Source organism: Dermacentor silvarum, chromosome 1 (assembly GCF_013339745.2).
Source record: "Dermacentor silvarum isolate Dsil-2018 chromosome 1, BIME_Dsil_1.4, whole genome shotgun sequence".
NCBI lineage: Eukaryota > Metazoa > Arthropoda > Arachnida > Ixodida > Ixodidae > Dermacentor > Dermacentor silvarum.
The window spans coordinates 46,140,863-46,163,324 of NC_051154.1; the positions used below are offsets into that span (position 1 = coordinate 46,140,863).

Here is a 22,462-nt window from a genome sequence, read left to right on the forward strand (position 1 = left end):
CCTTGTAGGGTTCTGGTTTTGTTCATTGTATGGTGTTCTGGGGGGGTTGTCCAATTAGGTGGAGTGCAGGCCACGTCGATGCACCTGGGGCATCAAAGCCAGCGGCTGGTGCTGAATTGCCTGTGGACGTTGCGCAACCTTTCGGATGCTGCACTAAAGCAGGAGAGCCTAGAGCCTTTGCTGGCCAGTCTGGTCCAGCTGCTGGCAAGTGGTGACATCAACGTGGTGACTTGCGCTGCGGGCATCCTTTCCAACTTGACCTGCAACAACCACCGCAACAAAGTGACCTTATGTCACGTAGGGGGCATTGAGGCCCTTGTACGCACAGTTATCCAGGCAGGAGACAGAGAGGAGATCACAGAGCCTGCTGTGAGTGCCTTTTTTGATGTTTACAACCCATGTTTGCAGTTAAATTGTGAGATGACAGTTGACTGCGATGTGTTCACCAGCATGCCATAAGCTATCACTAAGGAAGACCTCACTGTTGTCACATATAAAGGCATTTGTGTGGTCACTGGAAATTTTTAGAGGGAAGGCACCAACTTTCAGTGCCTTCCCTCTTCACCAACATGAGTAGGAGAATACATATTAACCACTGTGAAACTTGTGTATTAGTCTGTGGAAGTCTGCCACATTGTGAATACTTGCCCTGTGTCAGCAGTTGACTTGCTTCCTGCATCGATGGTATTGCCAGCAGGTAGAAGGGTCCTGTCCATATTGTTACCACCGCAATCTTAACCAGATGGAGTAATTTTAGCTCTTGTAAGCACCATTATTTCGGGGTTGGTGCACCTCCTTGAAATCCTTGAAAATCCTTGAACTTGATAAAATAAAAGGATTCAAGGACCTTGAAAGCTCCTTGAAATTAAATTTCCTCCTTGAATTCCTTGAAAACTGGGGTTGGGGGTGACTTCTGAACAATCAGTGCAACAAACTCAGCATAGGGGCTATGCCATGGACACTATATATATATATAGAGAGAGAAACAACTTTATTTAAATTAAGATTGTGCTTGGTCACTGGGTTTAGCCCCTCTTCCAGGGCCCCACTGGCTATTGCGGCGCGCCGGGCCTGGTCGAGGGTCGCCAATTGGCTTCCCAAGTCCAGTTAGGAGAGTCGCTCCTCCCACGACCAATTGCTAAGTGTATCGTTAAGAAGCAGCGAGACGGCGTCTCGCTGTGTGCATTGGTAAGTGATGTGTTCTAGTGTCAGGGTGGAGTCACACCATGGACATCTGTCGCTGTGTTTGTTAGGAAATATTTTGTGCAGGTCTATGTAAATGTGGGTAGGTGTTTGTATTCGGCGCCAGTCCCTTGCCTGTCGCCTGTTGAGCTTGGGGTGAGGTGGAGCTTTGGTTCGTCTTCCTAGTCGTTGTGCCTCAAGTATGTCTCTCGGTGTGCTGCCGGGTGTCGGAGAGGCGTCCGTTCGAGCGGTATGTATCGCGGCTCGGCCTGTTATACCTCGAACCAGACGATCCGCCCAATCGTTGCCTTCCACTCCGGTGTGCGCGGGGCACCAGGTTATCCCGTGGTTAATTTGGAGGCTTGGTCCTAGTATGCGAAGGACCCCGGCTGGTAGAACTCCCCGGAGGAAGAGCCGGCAGGCGTCTTGCGAGTCTGTGAGTACATAAGCCGACTGGCTCTTGGCCTTAGCATCTCGGATGGCTAGGGCTATGACCGTGGATTCCGCCGCGGTGCTTGAAGTCGTGCGTACGAACGCTGCTACGATCGGTCTCCCCCGGTTTGTCACGACAGCCACATAAGTAGGAGTCGCTGTCTCACCTCTGGGGTATAAGCCCGCGTCAGTAAAGTATGTGTCTGCGTCCTCCTGCCTTTTGCGCAGGATGGCTGCTCGGGCTTGTCACCGTTTCACGTGGAAGTGAGGGTTCGTGTGACGTGGGATGGGGTTCACATGGATTCTTGCTCGTAGATCAGGTGGCATCAGGTCAGTTCTGCGGAGACGAGACCACTATATATCGAGAAACCATCCTAGATATTTTATTTACCATGATACTTTGTAGCCCAAAAACTCGAAATAAAGGATAACAGTAAGAGGCGAGAGGAAAGGAAAGACGAGCGCTACACTCACAACTGTTTATTCAGAAATCTATCTTCCAAAATATCTTCCGAAATATCTTCAGGATCCGGGAACCTCTCTGTTCATGGACCGTGGTGGCCTTTACTTGATGCTTTGTTGTCAAAAATGGACTTCTTCAGTTTTGGCTAGTCGCGAACGCAAATCTCTGGGATGCCAAAATTGCATGCTGCAGCTCTGTTTCCACTCTCTTCCACGCATAGGAATATTTTCTGCCCTTCTCTTAGTAGAAACACTCATCTTCGTGGCCGCTGCATCTATTTACCCGGAAATCTTTGGAACGAATACACAGGTAGTTCACACAGGTGCAGCTCACTGTAACAAAGGCCGCACTGTAACAGATTGAAAATGGCTGCTGCAACTGCGGAAAATGTGGAAACGTGCTACCATGATTGCCAGCAACGAGTGGAGGTGCCACCGCCTTGTAATGGTTTGACGGGAAGTTATGGGGCAAGTTTTGGTTTGTACTCTATTCTAACATGCATGCGATATTTAGGCCTATTTTTCTTGAAAAAAGGGTGCGTGTTAGAATTGGATAATTACAGTAATCACATCTTTCTCTTTTCCTTCATTAGTGTTCCAAATATTGATAGCAAGCAGTCCAGCAAAGCCAATTTTTTAAATGAAATATTTTTGGTTGTGTTCTCTACATAAAATAGTTAGACCTCGATATAACAGTCGGTAAAATTGGCAGCTTGCCTCGTATTTAAATTTCTTTATAGTATTAAAATGTGACTTTTTATGCAAATAATAGCCGATCAATTTTTCTTGCATGGAAGGGGCCGCAGAATTTTCCGAGTTATCAGAAAATTTGATAAGAAAAAAAAATTCATTTTGTTAAATTTGAGTCGGCAATGAAAGATGCGGTTTCCTGTCATGTCGATATCTTCACATCGGCGGTGTGAAGTGAAAGTAGCAACGCTTTCGCGTTGACTTCGCTCCCGTGACTGATAGTGTCGCCCGTACCGGGGAGCAATGCTTGCTTCACGCTTTAACGGGTCTCCGAAACTCAAGATTACACAAGCTTGAGTGCTAAACATGTGGGAAGGCAGCGCACATGATGCCATGCCATCTCGGCACGCCCACTGATTGCATTGCCTCTAGAACGAGGATTGCGTCCGCTGACGGCCATGTACAACCACGGCCATGCTAGAAAAGGACTCGCACCAACCTGCCTCTCACTCACTCCCTCTTTCCTCTTGCTCGTGTGGGAAGACTGCATTCGTCAAGCTACCATCCTTCTTTGGCTCACCCTCGCACACTTTTGTGGGCACCCAAAGTGCATTGGGTGCGATAGGATCTTATCACACTTGGACAGAACATGACTCTGTGCCACTTTGGTGGTCGGCTGTGCGATTTGAGAGGTGTGTTTGCAAGCAGCCATTTGTAATTGAACCATCTGCATCCATGGAAGTTTCCATTTGTCTTGGTATTCCTTTGCGACAGCAGTGTAATTTCGTTATATCGAAATCATGTATAAACACGCTTAGTTATATTGAGGTTTCTAAATACATGGTGTTCTATGGATGAATAAGTTATAAAAAGAGAAATACTTGATTATATCGAGAATTTCATATCGAGAATTTCACTCTTTACTGCGGCTGCGTGCTCCTGCCGGGCCGGAACGCTTTGGGGGGTGTGGGTGTTCTTGAAAGCCATCTGTGGCGGGTCAGAGTCTGCCCCCCCTGTCTTTTTGTGGCTAAGATTGCGTTGATGCGAGCGCCGGCACGAAGCTCAATTCGCTCGCTTCTGCTGCTGCTGCTGCTGCTGCTGCTGCTGCTGCTCTTGACTCATTCCAGCATTTTGACAGCCAGTTTCCGCGGCCTTCGTGTTTGCTTGTGCACGCGTGACACCATGCTTGTTAATTTAGTTAGTATGCCTATGTTTACAAGTTTATACGGCTGATAAAACTACTCGCCGTACTTTGTATAGCTGTCCACTAATTTGCCATCGCAATCTATACTTCGCCTTTAACTGTCATTTTTTTATTTGTTCAAGAAAGAAATATGAAGATTCAAAAGATTTATTAGTGGTAAAGAAATAACGTTTGCTGAAAAGCACAGCGTACTAATGAGTAATATGTTCTGTTGCTGACATATTTCTACTTGGCCGGAATAGCCTAACAATCTAAATAATTTGGAGGCCAAAAAACAAACAAAATGAAATTGCCAGGAAAGAAGTGTCATCCCGCAATTGGCCAGGAAAGCGTCAGTGCATTGCTGCATACACATACTTTCATGCAAAGTAGCCAGTATGTACTTCAGCCATGGTCATGCAGTCACTGTAGCCAGATGAAAGTTTGGTCAGTGTTTGTGCTATATCTGCATTTCCTGGCAACTTTAAGTGAGGTCAACTGCCTTCCGTTAGCCAAATGATCATGTCTTGATTGGCTCTTGTTTATGTGCATTGGCTGCTGTCACAAGTGAACCATGGAGCTAGCTTATCTTGCTTAAAACCAGTGGTAAAGAGCCAATGGTGCTGGGTGAGCACCACTGGCATACTGTTCATTTTATTTTTACAGATCAACTTTGTGGATACTCAGTGTGAAGTGGATGTTTCTGCCATTGAGCGCGTTCCTTTATTGTTGCAGGTGTGTGCGTTGCGGCACTTGACATGCAGGCACCCGGAGGCCGAGCTAGCGCAAAACTCTGTGCGGCTCAACTATGGCCTGCAAGTGATAGTCAAGCTTCTGCACCCTCCAAGCCGCTGGCCCCTGGTCAAGGCTGTCATTGGGTTGATCCGTAACTTGGCCCTGTGCCCGGCCAATCATGCACCGCTGCGCGAGCATGGGGCCATTCCCCGTCTTGTCCAGCTGTTGCACAAATCCTATCAGGACACTCAAAGGGTAAGCAAAAGCTGGTGTAAAGACCTCCCCACTGTAAAATTTGGGCATTAGAACACATACTTTGCAATCTCTAACAATGGTTAGCTTGTGACAGTGCCCAGAGGGCTCCTATTGGAAAGCTCAAGCTGTATGGTTGCAGCTGAATTGTGCGTTAAGATGGAGCTCTTAATATTCTGAAAGCAAATGTTGCCTTCCAGCTGATTGTTGCATAGTACTACAATCAACTAAAACACTTTTTTTTATAGAAAATTCACTAGTGGAATGGCTTGTCTGAAAGGCCTAGGATCTTGCCTTGATGATGGGAAGAGCCACCTTGGCAGTGAACGGTACAGTGAAAGTTCGCATGTGGACTTTCTTGTGGTCATGACCTGTGTAGCATTCAAGGTAGCATTCAAGGTAGCATTCACTGGGTAGCATTCAAGGTAGCATTCCACTGGGTAGCATTCCACTGGGTAGCATTCCACTGGGTAGCATTCCACTGGGTAGCATTCCACTGGGTAGCATTCCACTGGGTAGCATTCCACTGGGTAGCATTCCACTGGGTAGCATTCAAGGTAGCATTCCACTGGGGCTGCCATGGCAGCAAGGCCGTGTTTGGAATCTCAATGCCATGAAGGAGTTTGGTTGAATCAAAGCATAATACAGTAGAATAGCTGAATACTTCAATTACCATTAATTGAAAATAGAATTGGTGGTTTGCCTTATTCTTCCAGCAAATGCACACATTATTCACTGGCATCAAATGCTTGTTGCGAAAATTGAAGTACTTGGCTGCACATCGATGGAATTTGGAAAGCCCTGGAGTACTCCAATGTGTGAATAAAAAAGATGCTACCATCCCATTAAAATGCAGTACACATTATCGCAATCATCACTTGGAATGAGATAATGGGGAGTCAGCAGGAGCAGTTTTTTGTATGTGTGCACTTTCTATCCCCATGTGTTTTGCGTTGTACCTGATGCAGTGTTATCAGCATGCCTGTGTTCCCGTTGCACCCGTTGTGGTGATTACAGTAGCAATTGCAGCAAGCAATTGTTCTGTTTTGATTTAGTGAAAAGCATGTGATGGTGAAAAACATCACAAAAAGCTACAGTCGAATCTCGGTAATTCGAACTCGAAGGGGCCCGGAAATTTGTTTGAATTAAAAGAAATTCGAATTAAAGAAAGGACGTATTGTTGAAGTATTTGAGCACCATAGCACAATGCACGAACGGTGCGAGTCGTGAAATATCGTGGCGCGCAACCACCCCCGCCGGCCAACGCTCGGTTCCCTATAACGGTAGCAAATGAACTTTCAGGGAGCGGACGGCGCCGGATGGGGGGGGCACCGGGCGATGGGTGCGCGCGCACAGAGACCGTCAAAGGGGAGGGAGGTAACTATCACAGATAGTAACAGATAGATCAGTAACTATCACAGATAGAATAATTCTTTTTGCAGCATGAAGCTAGATGTTTGCAGCACACAACATAGGAAGCACTTTTCAAGTTTCTATTGTTTGTTTTTCAAGTTTGTCTTTTGTATTATCAATGCATGGCTATGTTCAAAGCAATGGAGTTCAGTGTACTATAAAGTAATAAATATTGACCCAATCATGTAATGAAATAACCTACAAGAAAATTAAATGCATTTTTAGGTGGGAGAAGAAATGAAACAAGCATGCCAACTTTTATCAAGTTTGGTTCAAAAATAGGTAAGGGTAACTCTAATCACCATGTCAAAGGGCTGCCAGTATTTGTACGAAGCGAATACCAAGGCCTGGATGCAGGCCATTTTTGAAACCTGGTTGAGGCAGAGGGATGTAGATTTCACTAGAAAAGGCAGGAAGGTTGTGTTTATTGTGGACAATTACCCCACGCATGGTGACGTGCGAGAGCTGAATTCAGCTGGAGTTCCTCCCTGCGAATACAACAGCAATACTCCAGCCAATGGATCGAGGGTGTCATTCAAAATTTAACAGTGTTCTTCTGTCGCCACATCTCGGGAAGGATGTTGCTGTGTATGGACAGGGACGAAGAGTACGCCATAGACCTTTCTGCCATTCACATCTTGGCCCACTCGTGGGATGACGTTGACAATTCAAAGATGCTTCTGTCATGCGGCCTTCTCCAAGGAGGTGGCCACGAACCAAGAGGAATCTGACGCCGATGGTGCTGAAGCACAAGCTGTTTTTGGTCTGGTGGCTCAGAGGTGCAGCACTGGTACTGTGACAGTGGACTGTAAATTATATGAAGCTATTGACGACGTCACCTGCCGTGAGGGCACTTTAGCTGACATATTGAAGGAAGTTGAAGAAGCCACCGGTAATGAGTGAACAGGCGATCTACCATGACAACCAGAGCCCCCCCACTGTCGACTAAAGAGGCAAGCCAGGCAGTAGAAGTACTCCAGCAGTACGTCCAGAAAGAGGGCTGCTTGGAGCATGTGTGCAGCCTAAACAGGATGAATGCCTACTTAGTGAAGCAGTGCCATGCCAAGCTCAAGCAAACTACATTGTACAGTTACTTCGGGGGTCATGAGCCCTGAATAAAACTACTAATAAATGAAACACATTTCCTTGTCCCCGTCGAGTTTCATTTAAAGGGAGTGTACTGTTTTTGTATGAAAATTTGTGTCATTGCTGCTTCCACCACCACTCTGTGAAAAAAATCGCAATACTGTTTCATAATATGCACGTTCCTTCCTTCCTTTTCCACCGCCTTTACGCATGTTCTCTCGGCATAGTGCAAATGGTTATTATCTGCAAATGATGAAGAAAAGTGCAGTTTTGTGCAAGTTTCCTGTAAAACAGAATGAATGGTAACAGATTCTTCACAAGTTCGTTTTTCTTAGTGGTTTCGTATCGCCATTATCACCGTATCTATCGCCATTACACAATTGCATTTTTACGAATGGTTATTGTATGCCGGCCAGTACAGAGCGCCTATTCCTCTGAATGAGTGCACTCAAATGACCCTTTAGTTTGAGCAAATTACCAGTCTACTAATGACATTGCAGGGTGCCAAGTTTCTTGACATTTTCTGTGCAGCAACGTTCCAGTGTGGCTTCAAACGGCAGTCAGCAGGGAGCGTACTCGGATGGGGTGCGCATGGAAGAAATTGTAGAAGGCACGGTTGGGGCTCTGCACATCCTAGCGCGAGAAACGCATAACCGAGCCATCATCCGCGGCCTCAACGTCATTCCAGTGTTTGTGCAGGTCAGTATTTTCCTTCTGCTGCAGTATGTTGTCTACTCTGGTAAGAAGCATAAATTGCGGGGGTATGTTTTCAGCTCCTGTACAGCGACATCGAGAATATACAGCGTGTTGCCGCTGGAGTCCTGTGTGAGCTGGCAGCCGACAAAGAAGGTGCCGAGATGATTGAAGCAGACGGTGCTACCGCTCCGCTCACGGATCTTCTGCATTCCAGAAATGAGGGAGTTGGTGAGCTTTTGTCTTTTCTTTATTTTCGTGCCCACCTTGCGCTACAAATGTGTGAAATGCAGTTGCAGCAACGCAGAGCCATTCTTCAGCACAGGGTCCTTTAGTATGCATGGTATTCATATGTCGAGCCGCATTATATATTGACATTTTGCTGTCATAAACTTATCACTCTGTGATGGATCCAGTCAAACTATTTTTTAGTTTAGGTCACCACGAAAGTACACTATGTGCACAAACTCATTATGCAACATTTATGTGTTGTTTGCGAGTCCTTCATTTATGCCCGGAAACTACAGTAAAAGCTAGTTCGTTCGCACTTCATTAATTCGAACTTTTGGATAATTCGAACTGACTGTTGTGGTCCGGCCACGCAGCATAGGCGTCTATGGGTAAACAAACTCGTTATTTCGTTTGAAAAGTTGGTGCATAAAATACGCAGCCCACCAGTTTTCGATCCGCAGTAGCAGCCTTGCACAGATAGCTGCTGCCACACTTAAAGGGACATTAAAGGCAAATGCTAAGTCAACATGGACTGTTTGAATACCATTCCAGAAATCTCTCAACGCTTGTTTCGTGCCGTATTTACCGTATTTACTCGATTCTAACGTGCCCTCGATTGTAACGCGCACCCTTCTTTTGTGACCCCTTCCAAAAAAAAACATCCTTTACAGTACAGTGCACCTCGTGCTTTCATACAGAAATGCAACTTTCTCTCGTTTGGAAAAACAAAGATTTACTCCCAATGCACTAAAGTTGCGACGAATAAAAAAAGTCAGTTTCGCCCGAAAGGCAAAGCATCGATTGCGATAGCAAATTAGTAGACCGCTATATGAAGTAAGGATAGCAGTTTTATCGGCCGTATAAACTTGCAAACATTCGCTTACTAAATAAATTAACAAGCACGGTGTCACGCACGTGCAAGCAAACATGAACACATCTCGCTCTCTCGCTCGTTGACCGTGGAAACTTGCTGTCAAAACGCTGGAGTGACGAAGCGCAGCTAGCGAATTGACCTTCGTGCTAGCATGCCTCTCGCTTAACCGCGACTCGGCGAAACACGGCGCACGGCGGACTTTCCCCGTCGCAGATCGCTTTCAAGATTGGGCCAAGACTATCGTATCGCCGAAGTGGATTGTCGCAGAGTACGTCCTGCTTCAGTCCACTGAAACCCTTTCGCGTTTCTTTACTGGCGAAAAACCTTTCCTTCTGTTTGCACCAATCCCGCATGCAAGTTTCGGATTCTCCGAACGCCTGTGATGCGGCCCGATTTCTATCCGTCTCCGCACACATGATCACTTTGCGTTTAAATGCAGCATCATGAACTCAGCACTTCATGCTGATAGAGCAGACGCAGAAAATATGAAGACAGACGGTAGACTAATGCCTTAGCATGTGTACTACACTTGTACTCCGCCAACAACCGCGCTCGTCGCTCATCCGCACCGTCTCTTATCTCCACACGGCTCTGACCTTTATGCGCCATGCATTCGCCGCTCAGTTTCCGTTGAAGCGATAGACCGCACGTACCTTCCGCCGCTGCGGCGTATGCTTGCTGCCAGCGTTCTGACAGTCGTTGTCTGCAGTCATTCAGTGTGATCTATTCGTGTTTGTTTGTGTGCGCTCACACCACGCTTGTTCATTCAGTTAGTAATAGTCGGGTCACATTTTCCAACGCACGCTACACATGCAATGCTGCCCGGATCGGCAGTGCAGCGCTACAGGTGTGTCCCTTCGCACGCGCTGCCCACGGGAAGCGCTTGCACATGGCGGAAGCTACGACAGCTAGGCTAGAGTTTAGCTAGGCTCAAAGCGCGCGCGAGGCGGCCATTTTGAAATGCCGACGGCTATATGGTAATGCAGATTTAGGGTCATACTCGATTCTAACGTGCACGCAATTTTTGGACCTGTTTTGTTGGAAAAAAAGTGCGTGTTAGATTAGATTAAATTCGTAGTTTAGAGAAAATTGCATTTGAAGGGTCCGAATACCTTTATCGCAATTCAAATCTCCCACCACCCAACCGGGGAGTGGTTATGTTGCATACGCTATCACTGCCCTTTGCTGCCGTCAGTGAGTGTAAAACGGTGCCCGACAGACGGCGGTGCGGTTTTTTGCACAAAGCACCATTGTGCAGCCATGGAGAAACCAAGCCAAGACAAGGGCTGTGGATTCGCCGCGGCAGCTTCTTTTGGTCAAGTGGCGTAGACCGTTCGGGCATCCTGTGAGATCACATGGAAGTGGAATTCTCTGCTACTTGCAATTTGTGTGGGTTTCGCGAGCCAACAAAACCAACGCAGCACTATGCAATAAAGAAACTACTTAGACTCAAAAGCGCGGGCGGCGCACAGTCGAGGAAAAACGAAACTTTTTTACTGCCCGTGTCGTTGTCAAGGGTAATGTCAATGAGTTCTTTTTTCTAAAAATGAAGTAGAACTGGACAAGTAGCATTTCCTTTATTCTTATAATGCAATACATTCGCCAACCGTTTATTTGGACTCCACGGGAACCCCCAAAGATCAGAATAATCGAGAGTCTGAAAAAAAAGGATTTGCCAGAAAAAAGTACCTTTATGGTACCTTTTTGAAAGTACCTTTATGAAAAAATTATCAATGCGCGACTGTACACATGCACGCTTACGTGCGGTCAGGTCAGCCTGTATATCCGACAGTGTCTGACCTTCGCTATGGGTAGACAAGAGCGTCGTTAAAGCCTGCGCTAATTCTGCACTCGATGGCTGTGGTGTGGGCAGTGCGTCATCAGTGTCGCTGTCCACTTGCGACGGCTCCAGAACCTGACAGACGATCTCCTCATCCAACTCGGCGCAGGGCAGGACGGCACTGTCGAAGTTTGCAAACTGTTCGAACGTAACAGCGGGGATATCGACCCCACTGGTACGGAGGTTGTCGATAATGTCCGCGTCAGGCGGCATCTCAGCCGCGGGGTCCTGGCCTGTGGCATTGTCCTCACTATCAAGGGCAAATTCTACATGGTGAAAGCAGTTGCGAATTGTGTCCACCGTCACTGGGCTTCGATTTTCGGAGTTCTGGCAGCCTGCTGGTAGCCAGACGGCAGCCAGCTAGTTCCGCTTCTGATAGGAAGTCGCGTACGCGGGCTGGGATCCCAAGACAACCCGGAGCTGCCCAAAGTTTGCAAAATCGAGCGCCGGGACTGCCTGGCCGCGGGAGAAATATGTAAACATGCTACCAGCATAGCAGTAACCAGCGTGGGCGGCGCGCGCTAGGCGTAGTCGGCCAATTTCTGCATTGCCACCTTGGAAGTATATAGTTGCATTCAGGAATACCATCACTTTTGCAAGATTTCGTGCAACTCGGCACAGTACACACACTGTGCAGCTTACTTGGCACAGCGCAACGAACGGCGTGCGACGCGTCCGATTCCAAGATACGAAATCGCATCTAAGTGATCGCTCGCTCGGGGATGCCTGCTCGTATAACGATCACGTTGGCCACCGGGCGACATTTGACATCATTTGACAAGACACGAAAAAGCAGGATATCGGGTATGTCTTCACACGAAAAATAGTATCGGTCGATCATGAGAGCAATAATAAAGCTAATGTACGTGTGGTCATTACTCATCTCACTCAGTGCATTCCTTTAACAGTGCCTATATATGGTTAGAACGCATCGGTTTAGAGCTGCCACCCAAGATACGACGGAGAGACAGAGCGAACACGGGTTAGCTGCGATGCCTACGCTAACTGCAGAAAGAAGACATATCACCACATAGCAATGTGAAAACGGATGCCACCAGAAAAAGACATGAACCGAAAAGGCACCGCAATATGCGGGAATGAGCGTCTACAATTAACTTCGACAACTTGCGCAGAACACGATGAAGATACCATGCAAGCATGATCGAGAGCGCAGCGCGCTGTTCACATCCGAGAAGAAGCATTCACGAGACGCAAACAAAAGAAAGCTTCAAAGGGTTCACCGCCTCGCAAGGCGAAACGGTGCGTTACAATCCTAGTAAGATAACGCTACAAGTACAGTTGAAACCCGCAATAACGAAATCGGCGGGGAAAGCATAAATGTTCGCTATTGCGGGAATTTCGTTGGCGCGAGAATGCGGCAGAAAAGACACGGAATTTACAAAAAACACATTTTATTTCCAAAAGTCAGTTAGTTTGCTTTGGCGGGCCTTACCATGCAGCAATTTCATGCCTCTCGACTCACACTGTAAGAAATGGTCCATCGCCACGTCGTCGTCGTGCTCGCCGAAAAACGAGCGAATTGTGTCGAAGGCATTCAGCACATCCTGCGGGCTTGTTGTTTTCTCTGGCTGCTCCGGTCGTTGCTCATCGGGATCGCCCGCCTCGCACACGCTACTGACGATGGCTTCATCAGTCACTTCCTCGTGCACGACGACGCCTTCGTCCGCGTAAACGAACTCATGGACGCTGAGGCCATCGGGAATCTCGTTTGCCACGGCACAAAGTTCGCCCCATGCACTGGTCAGTGACGGCGGCACTGCGCTGTCACCGTCATCAAGTGCGCCTACAGGCGAACCTTCTTCCGGCTCCGCTGGATCAGCGCACGATGCCTGCGGTGTGACAAGGCCGGCGTGTGTGAAGCAATTGGTTATCACGGCTGGACTCGTCGCAATCCATGCGGCGGCGATCATCTCTAGCGCCATGAACATGTCCACGTCAGTGGGGCGCTTCATCTGTAGATTTAGCAGCAAACGCTGAATCAGCCTCTCTCTGTAAGCGCACTTCACGCTGCGAATAACACCCTGATCGAGGGGCTGCAACACCGAAGTGCAGTTTGGTGGAAAGAAAACGAGGCGCACGTTTCCGAGCTGCACGTCGACGTGATGGGCGCTACAGTTGTCGAGAAGAAGGCAGACCGACCTGTTTGCCTTCCGCATGTCGGCATCGAAGGACTGGAGCCAGCTGCTAAAAATGGCCCGCGTCATCCATGACTTCAAGTTCGCGGTGTAGCTTACTGGCAGCCTGCGATTCCCCTTGAAACAGCGGGGCTTCTTGCTTCTGCCAATAACGAGCAGCGGCCGTTTATCTGTGCCATCCATATTGGCGCACAATAAAATCGTCACGCGCCGCTTGCTGCGTTTGCCACCATGGCACTTCTGGCCTTTGAAGTCCAAGGTCTTGGATGGTAGCATTTCATAAAATAGTGCCGTTTCATCGGCATTATAGATGTCTGAGGGCTTGTACTGGCTGAGCAGTTCCTTGTTGCTCAGCAGCCACGACGACGTTGTCACCGAGTCGACGGCTGCTGCCTCCCCGGAGATGACTTTGGCTACGATGTCGTGGCGAGCTTTGAAACGGCTCAGCCAGCCGGGACTCGCCTTAAAGTTGTCGTGGCTGAGCATACAAGCGAAGTCCAGCGCCTTCTGTTGCAGGATCCTGCCAGATAAAGGCACCTTGTTGGCACGCTGTTCACAAAACCACGCAAACACCGCCTTGTCCACGTCCGGGAACGCTGCAGCCGCCACGGTTTTGTTTCTTGCACTCGCGCCGTTTTCAAGCGCACCAAGAATGGAGGCCTTGTTCTTGAGAATCGTGGACAGCGAGCTGCAAGCAATGCCGAATTCTTCGGCGATGTCCATTTTTTTCCTGCCCTTTTCCACCTCACCGATGATTGCAGCCTTATCTTCCAGCGTGATGAACTTCCGCTTTTTCGTTGGAGGCGGCATCGTCGCAGGCAGCGAAATCGGACAAAGCAATCGCAAGACACAGTTCACGTTGCACCAAGCCACCAAGCGACCAAGCAAACGCTCGACAAATGGCTCCACACACGCGACCATGTGCGCGCAAAGCCGACAAAGCCAAGCACAGAGCCAAGCCAAGGAATGTGGATTTTCCCCTCGATTTGGCTACGTACTCCGCGATAACGAGCAGGTGTTTCGGCAAGCTATCATCATCATTGTCGCCAGCTTTGTTTTTTTTTGTAAACAATGATGGCGGCTGCTTCTCAAGTGCGCTGTAGCGGTAGTTTTGCACAGTTTAAGTGTAGCATGAATGCATTTCAGCAGTTTTGGAATGTAGTTAATGTTGCGAGAGTAAATTATTTGCGCACTCGTGTTTCAAAAATTTCGTTAATGAGGGACTGCGGTACGAATATCTTTCGTAGTCGCGAGTTACGAAATGCATTGACTCCTATGGGCGTTCGCCGGTGCTCCGAAAATATTTCGTTGCGGTGAGAATTTCGTTCCCTCGGGATTTCGTTATCGCGGGTTTCGACTGTAATGCAATCAGCGATCCACGCACTGTGCCGACATCGGGAATCGCTCTGACAAGTACGCTAGCCAGGGGCGGCGAGTGCTAGCGTTCAACGCAAGCCAGTTGGCTGAGCAAGGTAAAAGTCCTCAAGCGCCCGCGTTGCAATCTGTCAAGTTCCCACAAAGACCACGGCGAGCGCTCATCGCCTTTTCTTTGTCGTCTGCTAACCAGAGAACTTCCAGAGAGCTTCCAGACTGAAATTGTCCTGGCTGGTTCTGGCAGCCTGCGGGTAGCCAGAAGCTTCCAGCCCGAGTACAACGAACGCACGGCGGAAGTGCGTCATGCGGTGTGCGGAGCAACCCGAAAAAAACGAAGGCGCTCTGGTAGCCCGCAGGTAGCCAGAGGTGGAAAATCGAAGCCCACTGCCTTCCAGGCATCACACTGGAGGCTGATGGCCGAGAGCACATCCACAATGTAGTTCTTTCCGCGGTCCACATGCAAGAGCGCACAATTCAAAAGGCGCGATCGGTAGTGAACCTTCAAGTTCCTAATCATGCCCTGGTTCATGAGGTGCAATACCCTTGTACAGTATTTGGCGGCAAAAACTCTAAATCAATAGCCGTCAGGTTGTTTGTGTGTCTGTGGTCATAGCAGTTGTTGAACAGGAGCACCTTGTGGTTCTGAAGCTCGTATTTCCGGTGAAGCTTCCGTACGTACTTTTCGAAAAGATCCTGGGTTATCCACGCCTTAGAGTTTGCCTCATACGAGGCAGGCGGGTGACTTCGCCCCTATAAAACATCTCGGATGTTTTGACTTGCCTATAACGAGGAGCGGAAGCGTCTCCGTTCCTGACATGTTGCCTCCCACGACAACTGTCAGACGCTCCTTGCTATGCTTTGCCCCGTGGCAGGGTTCCCCGGACAAAGCAAGCGTTTTCTCAGGCAACATCTTATAAAAGAGACCCGTCTCATCGCAGTTAAAGACATTGTCTGGAGAGTACTGGCACAGCAGTGCACACAGCTTGTCAGCACAGTAGTTCGACACAAAGGTTTGGTAAACAACCCCACTCTCGCCACACATTCGTTTAGGTGCCAGGTCGTACCTTTTTTTGAAGTTCCACAGCCAGCCAATGCTGAGTTTAAAGCCGGTAGCATTCATGTGCAGGGCCAGTGTCTCTGCTTTTTGTCTGAGCATATCACCAGGGACTGGTATCCGCCTAGCTACAGTAGAACCCCGCTGTTACGTTCCCGGGTGCTGCGTTTTCCCGGCTGTTACGTCGTTTTCGGCCGGTCCCGGCACAGCTCCCGTAGAACCCAATGCATTGGTAACCCCGCTGTTACGTTGCAACTGTAGGACCGTTCCCGCGTCATACATTGTGAACTGCCACCCCGCGCCGGCTCGAGCGGCCATTTTGACTTTTCATCTCGCTTGGCTTGGTTGCTTGCCGCGTGACTGGTCGCTCGAGGCACTTTGCATGTATTCTCGGGCTTCTTTCACGCTAAAAAAAAAAACAACAAATTTATGTAGCACATATTGAGCAACAGAAAGCTGTATCGGGTGTTTTTCTTGTTGCTCTACAATTTCTCATTGACACTTTGATAATTAGGACAGTACTTCTCGAGTTAGATAATTAATTATAATTAGCTAATTAAATCTCAGTAACGAAAAAGTTACGGGCGGCTACTCCACTGCACTGGAATCAATACGCACTAAGTTTGCTTCGCATAATGCCGTTCCTCTTTTTTAAAGCGTGCTGCGTGATAGCTGGGACACCCTGTATGTATGTATGTATGTATGTATGTATGTATATATATACAGTATATATATATATATATATATATATATATATATATATATATATATATAAAGACAACAATGGTCTACTCACCAAGAAAGAAGCCGTCCCGAGTGATATGCTTCGGACAAACCAGCATAGTGTCAGTCACCTTCGCCCAATGTGCAAGTTTCTTATACATGTAGCTCTCCAATGCGCGTCTGCTTTTTCAGGAAACAATGAAATGATACACCGCTGTCTTTCCACCGTGATGACACGCACAATGGTATACAGAAACAAGCTTTCTACATCTGTTTTCTTTTTCGGGCTTGTGCACCACAGCACCATGACAATTTGAAAACTGCAAGGCATTCAGAGTACACCGTTATAGGAGACCCTCTTTCGCTTCATGTCTAAACTTTGATCGGCTGCTTCTTGGCACGGCCACTAGGTGGTGAGCAATTACTTGCAGTTGTGAAATAGAGTTGGCAATGGTAGCTGTGACTGGCAACGTGCAATAACACGCAAGGAGATTTGCTGGTACCGGAAGAGGAAATGGAGTGCGTGGTGGCATTTTAATGGGACACGAGTGGGCGAGTACTGCGGGGAAGCTGCCGTTGCGGGCACCTCCTGCTATCGATCGCACGTGCCTTGCGCGTTTTCTTGCTCACGTGGGATCTAGCACCCCGAAAACATGTGATACAGTCGCAATTTGGCGATATACTGAACATTAGTGCTGCAAAAGCAGTGGTGTTCGTATTAAGTGGTAGAAAGGGAAGCACAGCTGTATTGGCTCATTTTTTTCATTCTCAATCGCAAACGTTGGCGCCGGGAAATTATATGAAATGGGATCATATCAACAAAGTTCTGCTGTATAAACTTGATGACGATTGCCTTTGTTTTTTGTGCAAACTTCAACTATGTACTTGCTGCTTTGCTGAAGTGAAACGAGCTGTACATGCGAGATAGGTTGTCACAGTTAGTGTGATCTTGTCCATTTTCGATCTAATCAAGCACCCTTAGTATGGCTAGTGTCAAAAGCGTCACGCCAATAGACTCCACACTTAGGTGCATAGTTCAAGTTAGCATGTTGCAAGTGTAGCTTGTTTTCTTATTGGAGAAAAGAGGAAAACATTGTTTTGTGTAGTCTATGTGCGTTGCATATGGCTATGGCCTCTGAGATTTGTGTCTGGCCTGTCACATATCTCAGATTTCATGCTAGCATGAATAACTGCTGTGTCGTATTTTATTGCATTGGCATCAATTATTCGTGTTGCCTGTTCACTTGGACAAAACTCGTGAACGTAAATGGGAGAATATTATCTCGCTCGCATAAAAGTACAGTATTATTTGGAAAGCACAGAGGTGCCAGCTGGTGCAGGGTGACCATGCTAGGTTCAAGTTGTTCTGGTGGTGAGAATTTACCGTTTGTGTTGCAGCCACATATGCGGCTGCAGTCCTCTTCCGCATGTCAGAAGACAAGCCACAGGACTATAAGAAGCGGCTCTCGATGGAGCTGACCAATTCGCTGTTCCGCGAGGATGCCGGACCGTGGGGAGGCACTGTAAGTATGATGTGCTTTAAGCAAAATTCACTTCTGATATCAGTGCAGTGCATACCGTTTAACATTAGTCAGTGTTTTTCTTATTTGCATAATGACATTGTTACTTTGCTCATAAGTACCAGTTGCAAAAAAGTGCAGTGGAACCTCATGAGACCTTACCTGACATGACAGCAAGGTGGAAAAAGTATGCAAATTGCTACTGCAGTCTAATAGGACAATGCAAAAATCAACTCATTTAGAATGTAATGAAAAAAATCGCCCTAGGGACAGAAAATTTTGTACAAGAATTATGAAAATGATCGTGAATGTGGGCTGCATGATTTGTGATGAACTGCAGCACTTGCAAGCAATTTTAGAGAAACCTTGGCAAGTCTGTGCCATAGCAGCCGAGGTTTGCATTAGCTATGACCCACTTGTCATTAATTTGGTTACTGTGCACATGTGACAAGTTTAAAACTTTAGGCGGGAGGTCAAAATTTGTTGTTGGGCTATTTGTTTCCTACTTGGAGCAATAACTGTAGCGTTAACATGACGAGAGCAAGCAACGTGACTAGGGAATGCCAATAGTGTCGTACTGTAGTGGGTATTGTTTGACATTAAATACGGATGTAGCACCTGTGTGCTCATTGAATGAAAATCTGAATTTGGTTCATTGCGACATTTCATTATATGTTACCCAATGAGGTGGCGTAGTGGATCCATGCGTAGCCTCCAAGATGGCATCGGTGAGCCATCGCGGCGATCTCGAGAGACCACAGTCGGAGGCTGGTTAATTTGAGTAAGCCGCTACTAGATGGCAATGGTTACTGTCCTGTTGATGATGGCATCGTCATTATCAACATAGCCTGCCAGAGTGTGGTCACGGGGCAGAGATCCAGCATGCTGGGATCTGCCTGGCTGTGCAGAGGCACATTATTTGGAAGGCTTAGCTCTGTAGAGCTTTTGAGTTCATTAACAGGGCATTGCTGCAAGGCGTGTGCACGTGGATCTTGAACACGTGGTGTGTGGCTTCATTCAAGGCTGTCAAGAGCTTCAATATGAAGGGAATCTCAAATAGTAATGGACAGCATTAAAGGACAGCTACCTTTGGGAGAGCACTGATGAGGCGAGCTCACCAAATGACGGGCCCAACATTGTCATGTCCCGGTTGCATGCAGTTAGGCGGACGGTGGATGAATAAGGCCGTGATGAAAATTCGGCGCTGGCTGATGTGAAAGTGAGCGTCGTGCGAACCTGCTGTGAACTTCCCATGACCCTCCACATTTCAGAATTTTTGACAGGTGGCAAATCATGCCGAACCTGACAATGCAATAGCGCCTGCTCTTTACCATCTGCGCCGGCTACCCGCGTAGCGGTGATCGAGTCACGTGATGCGTGGGCCTTTCGTCTGTCGGGCAGATTGGCCTTACGATAACCCACCTGCCATAAAGTTATGATAGCCCTTCTATATTTTGGAGAAAAACTTGAAAGCAAAACTTTCTATGCAATAAATAAGAGTGCTGCAAAACACAGGTCTTCTGTTAAACTGAGAACCTCATTGGTATTCAGTTCAACAGAAAGTCGCTAATTCATTAGTTTCACTAGGAAGAAAAGCACTTGATTCTATTCAAGAGAAATTATATTGCAAAAAAATATATTTTTGAGACCTTCATATGTACTAGAACTGAGCTGTAGTCGGTGCTCGCATACTAATTTGGTGTTCCCTTTAATAAGTGTAGGTCATACTGTATATCTTGATTTCTGTGTACCTAAGTTGCTGATAGCTAGTTACATTGTTGCTATGCAATGCTAGGAGACTCTCAAGTATGTGCAGTACCGAATTTTCTTGCCCACAGTTTGTAGCATTCAATTTTGTGAGCAAGAAAAGTTTGGAGAGCGAAAAAAGTTTTTTACGAACCTGTTGCGGTAGCTTGGTGGCTGTGGCATTGCACTGCTGAGCTCGAGGTTTGGGGTTTGATTCTGGCAGTGGTGGTCACATTTCAATACAATAGCCGACCGATTTTCCGGACTTCGCGGGGACTGAAAAATAGTCCGAAAAATCGAGCAGTCCGAAAAACCGAACAGCCCGGAAAACTCGCCCCCCCCCCCCCCCCCTCCCAAAGAAAAAAATTGAGGCAAGATGTCGCAGTTTCGCCCAAAAGGCGGAGCATCGATTGCGATAGCAAATTAATAGACAGCGATACGAAGTAAGGATGTTAGTTTTATCGGCCGTATAAAGTTGTAAATATGCGCTTACTAACTAAAAAAGCACGGTGTCACGAGCGCACAGGTTACATGAACACATCTCGCTCGATGACCGCGGGTAAATTGACCTTCCCGCTGTCTATTCTCTCGCTTCAACGCGAACGAAAAACAAACACACACACACACACACACACACACACACACACAGCGCATACCAAGCTATTGGCACTCGGCCGCACGCCCTTTGTACCCATCGCAGATCACTTTCAAGATACGGTGCCTGCGGGGCAGCTCCGTTGGCAGCAGCCGCAAGAGCTGAACGCAACTCCCCACCGTCTCCGTCGCCTTCTCCCCGTGACCCGCGAGCGAACGAAGTCCGCGCGCCTGCGCCTCCGGGCGCCTTCCTCTCCCGCGTGCGCGAGATTAAATTGCGGTTGCCGGCTGACCCTCGCAAGCTTTCACCCGCACGTACGGCGCAACCTAACTTTAAAAAAAAAAAAAAAAAAACCCGGATTCCGCTTAAGTGATTATGATAATGGTGCTGAGCTGACCGAAAAAAAAAAAACCCAAAGAAAGTGCCGCTTTTTGGAATGTTTTGTCGGCCAAGGAAGAGCTGGCATGGCCTCAGACTGGAGGATAGCATGCGTGTACTAATCTTGAAGGCTATACAAAGGGGCACTGGAAGCCAAGCCAGCGGAAAATCCAACATGGCGGCCCCCAAGATCGGGTAGCGTGGCTCAGAGCGAGCGATTTAGTCCGCAAAATCGAACATTGGCACCTAGATTCGTCCGAAAAATCGGTCGCGAAAATGCATTAGCTCTATGGGAATCCTGATCGTGCATCTATGAAGTCCGGAATATCCAACAAGTCCGAATTTTTGCAGTCCGAAAAATCCGTCGGCTACTGTAAAACTGAAATGCAAACACACTTGTGTTCATGTGTTTCAGTTCACACTAAGAACCCCAAGCCTTCAAAATTCGTCTGGGGTGTCCCACTATGATCAGATTAGGGTTTTGGCACTCAAAACTGATTTTTTTTTCCAATGTTTATGAATTGAATATTTTGCTGGTGTTGCAAGAGTTCTGCTGTGTGAATTGTACTGAAGTGAACTTGTAGTTTTCAGTGTTGTTGCTTACGTCATTAAAAAAATAAGACAGGTTTACTATAGTCGGGTGCAACTATAGAACTCAGTGGCATTTGGCCCTCAAGGGCGGATGATCACGAGCTTCCACCAATGGGCGCGCACTCTAGACTGACGTCATGAGCCAGACGGCTGATGACCCCGCCGACAGCAGCCCACGCTTCGAGCTGGGCCGAGTCGCGTCAGCGGGTCTATTTCTTTAGTCGCGTAGGCAATCAGCTGTTGCGCTTCGGTCATCTGGGCGGGGGCCTCTCCTGTTTCTTTAAGTTGTACCCCTGATAAGCTGTGCGATTGTGCCCATATTGTCTGTTGTAATTTGTCTGCAACTGCTTGTTGCTTTCAGGGGCCAGACATGGACATGAACCTGGATGCCTATCATGAACAAATGTACTCGGGAAGCCAAGGTCCTCCTAGCGGGCGTCACAATCCCTACTCCCAGCAGGGTGAGGCCTTTGTGCTCAGCAACAACCTTTGAGGCCACAGGAGCTCTGAGCCCAAAGAGAATACGAGCTTGGCTAGGCGCCCATAATTAAATGACTTTACAGCTTTTGTTCACAGGTTGAGCTTCGGTCTTCTTGTACTTAGATGGAATGTGTGGAAACATTGCCTTCACTTGCGACAGTAGTTCTGCAGATGTACTTGCTCTTTCTTGAATGTGCCGAAGTTGCACTGTGCAAAACATTGACTGACAGTTGCCTGTATTTAGAAGCAAGAAAATTGGCTTATGTAACTAAAGACAGTTGTGCTGCTGTTTTTCTTATAAAAACATACATATGTATGATTTAATAAAATAAGTCGATCAAAAGGAAGTTAATTAAAATGTGCTATGCATTGCAAAGCCTTTTGCAAATCACTGTGTTAGGACTTTAAACACTGGAGTACATGCCAGTTTTTTGCTTCCACATGTTGTTAGGCTTACAAGCTGGCTTGATCATTAAACATTCCCACAACTATTTGATGTAAACTTTTGTTATTCTGGGAGACCTTATGAAAGATAAATTTGTCAAAAGCATTTACAGCAGGCACGTCTCACATTTAATTTGTGATCTTCTTTTAAGAGTTTACAGTAAGATGTTTTTGAGTATATGTATACAAATGCTGTGTGCTCCGCAACATTAGTTTTGTTAAAACAAAGATTTTTAGTTCCTATGATGAATAATTTTGCTGAAATGAATGAGCTTGGTTTTGAGACCACAAGGTTCAGGCTGGGCTCAGCGAGCAGTATTTTAAAAAT

General features: G+C 47.3%; 1 protein-coding gene across 1 annotated transcript in view; it reads left to right on the forward strand.

Annotated features, from left to right (window-relative positions):
• The window catches only part of LOC119462045 (armadillo segment polarity protein-like), a 58,980-nt gene that overhangs the window by 25,754 nt on the left and 10,764 nt on the right, over nt 1-22,462 (forward strand). Inside the window, exons 9-14 of the mRNA XM_037723400.2 lie at nt 59-369; nt 4,685-4,939; nt 7,967-8,134; nt 8,209-8,359; nt 17,779-17,903; nt 21,572-21,671. Coding sequence (XP_037579328.1) covers nt 59-369; nt 4,685-4,939; nt 7,967-8,134; nt 8,209-8,359; nt 17,779-17,903; nt 21,572-21,671 — 1,110 coding nt within the window. The remainder of the gene's footprint in view (nt 1-58; nt 370-4,684; nt 4,940-7,966; nt 8,135-8,208; nt 8,360-17,778; nt 17,904-21,571; nt 21,672-22,462) is intronic.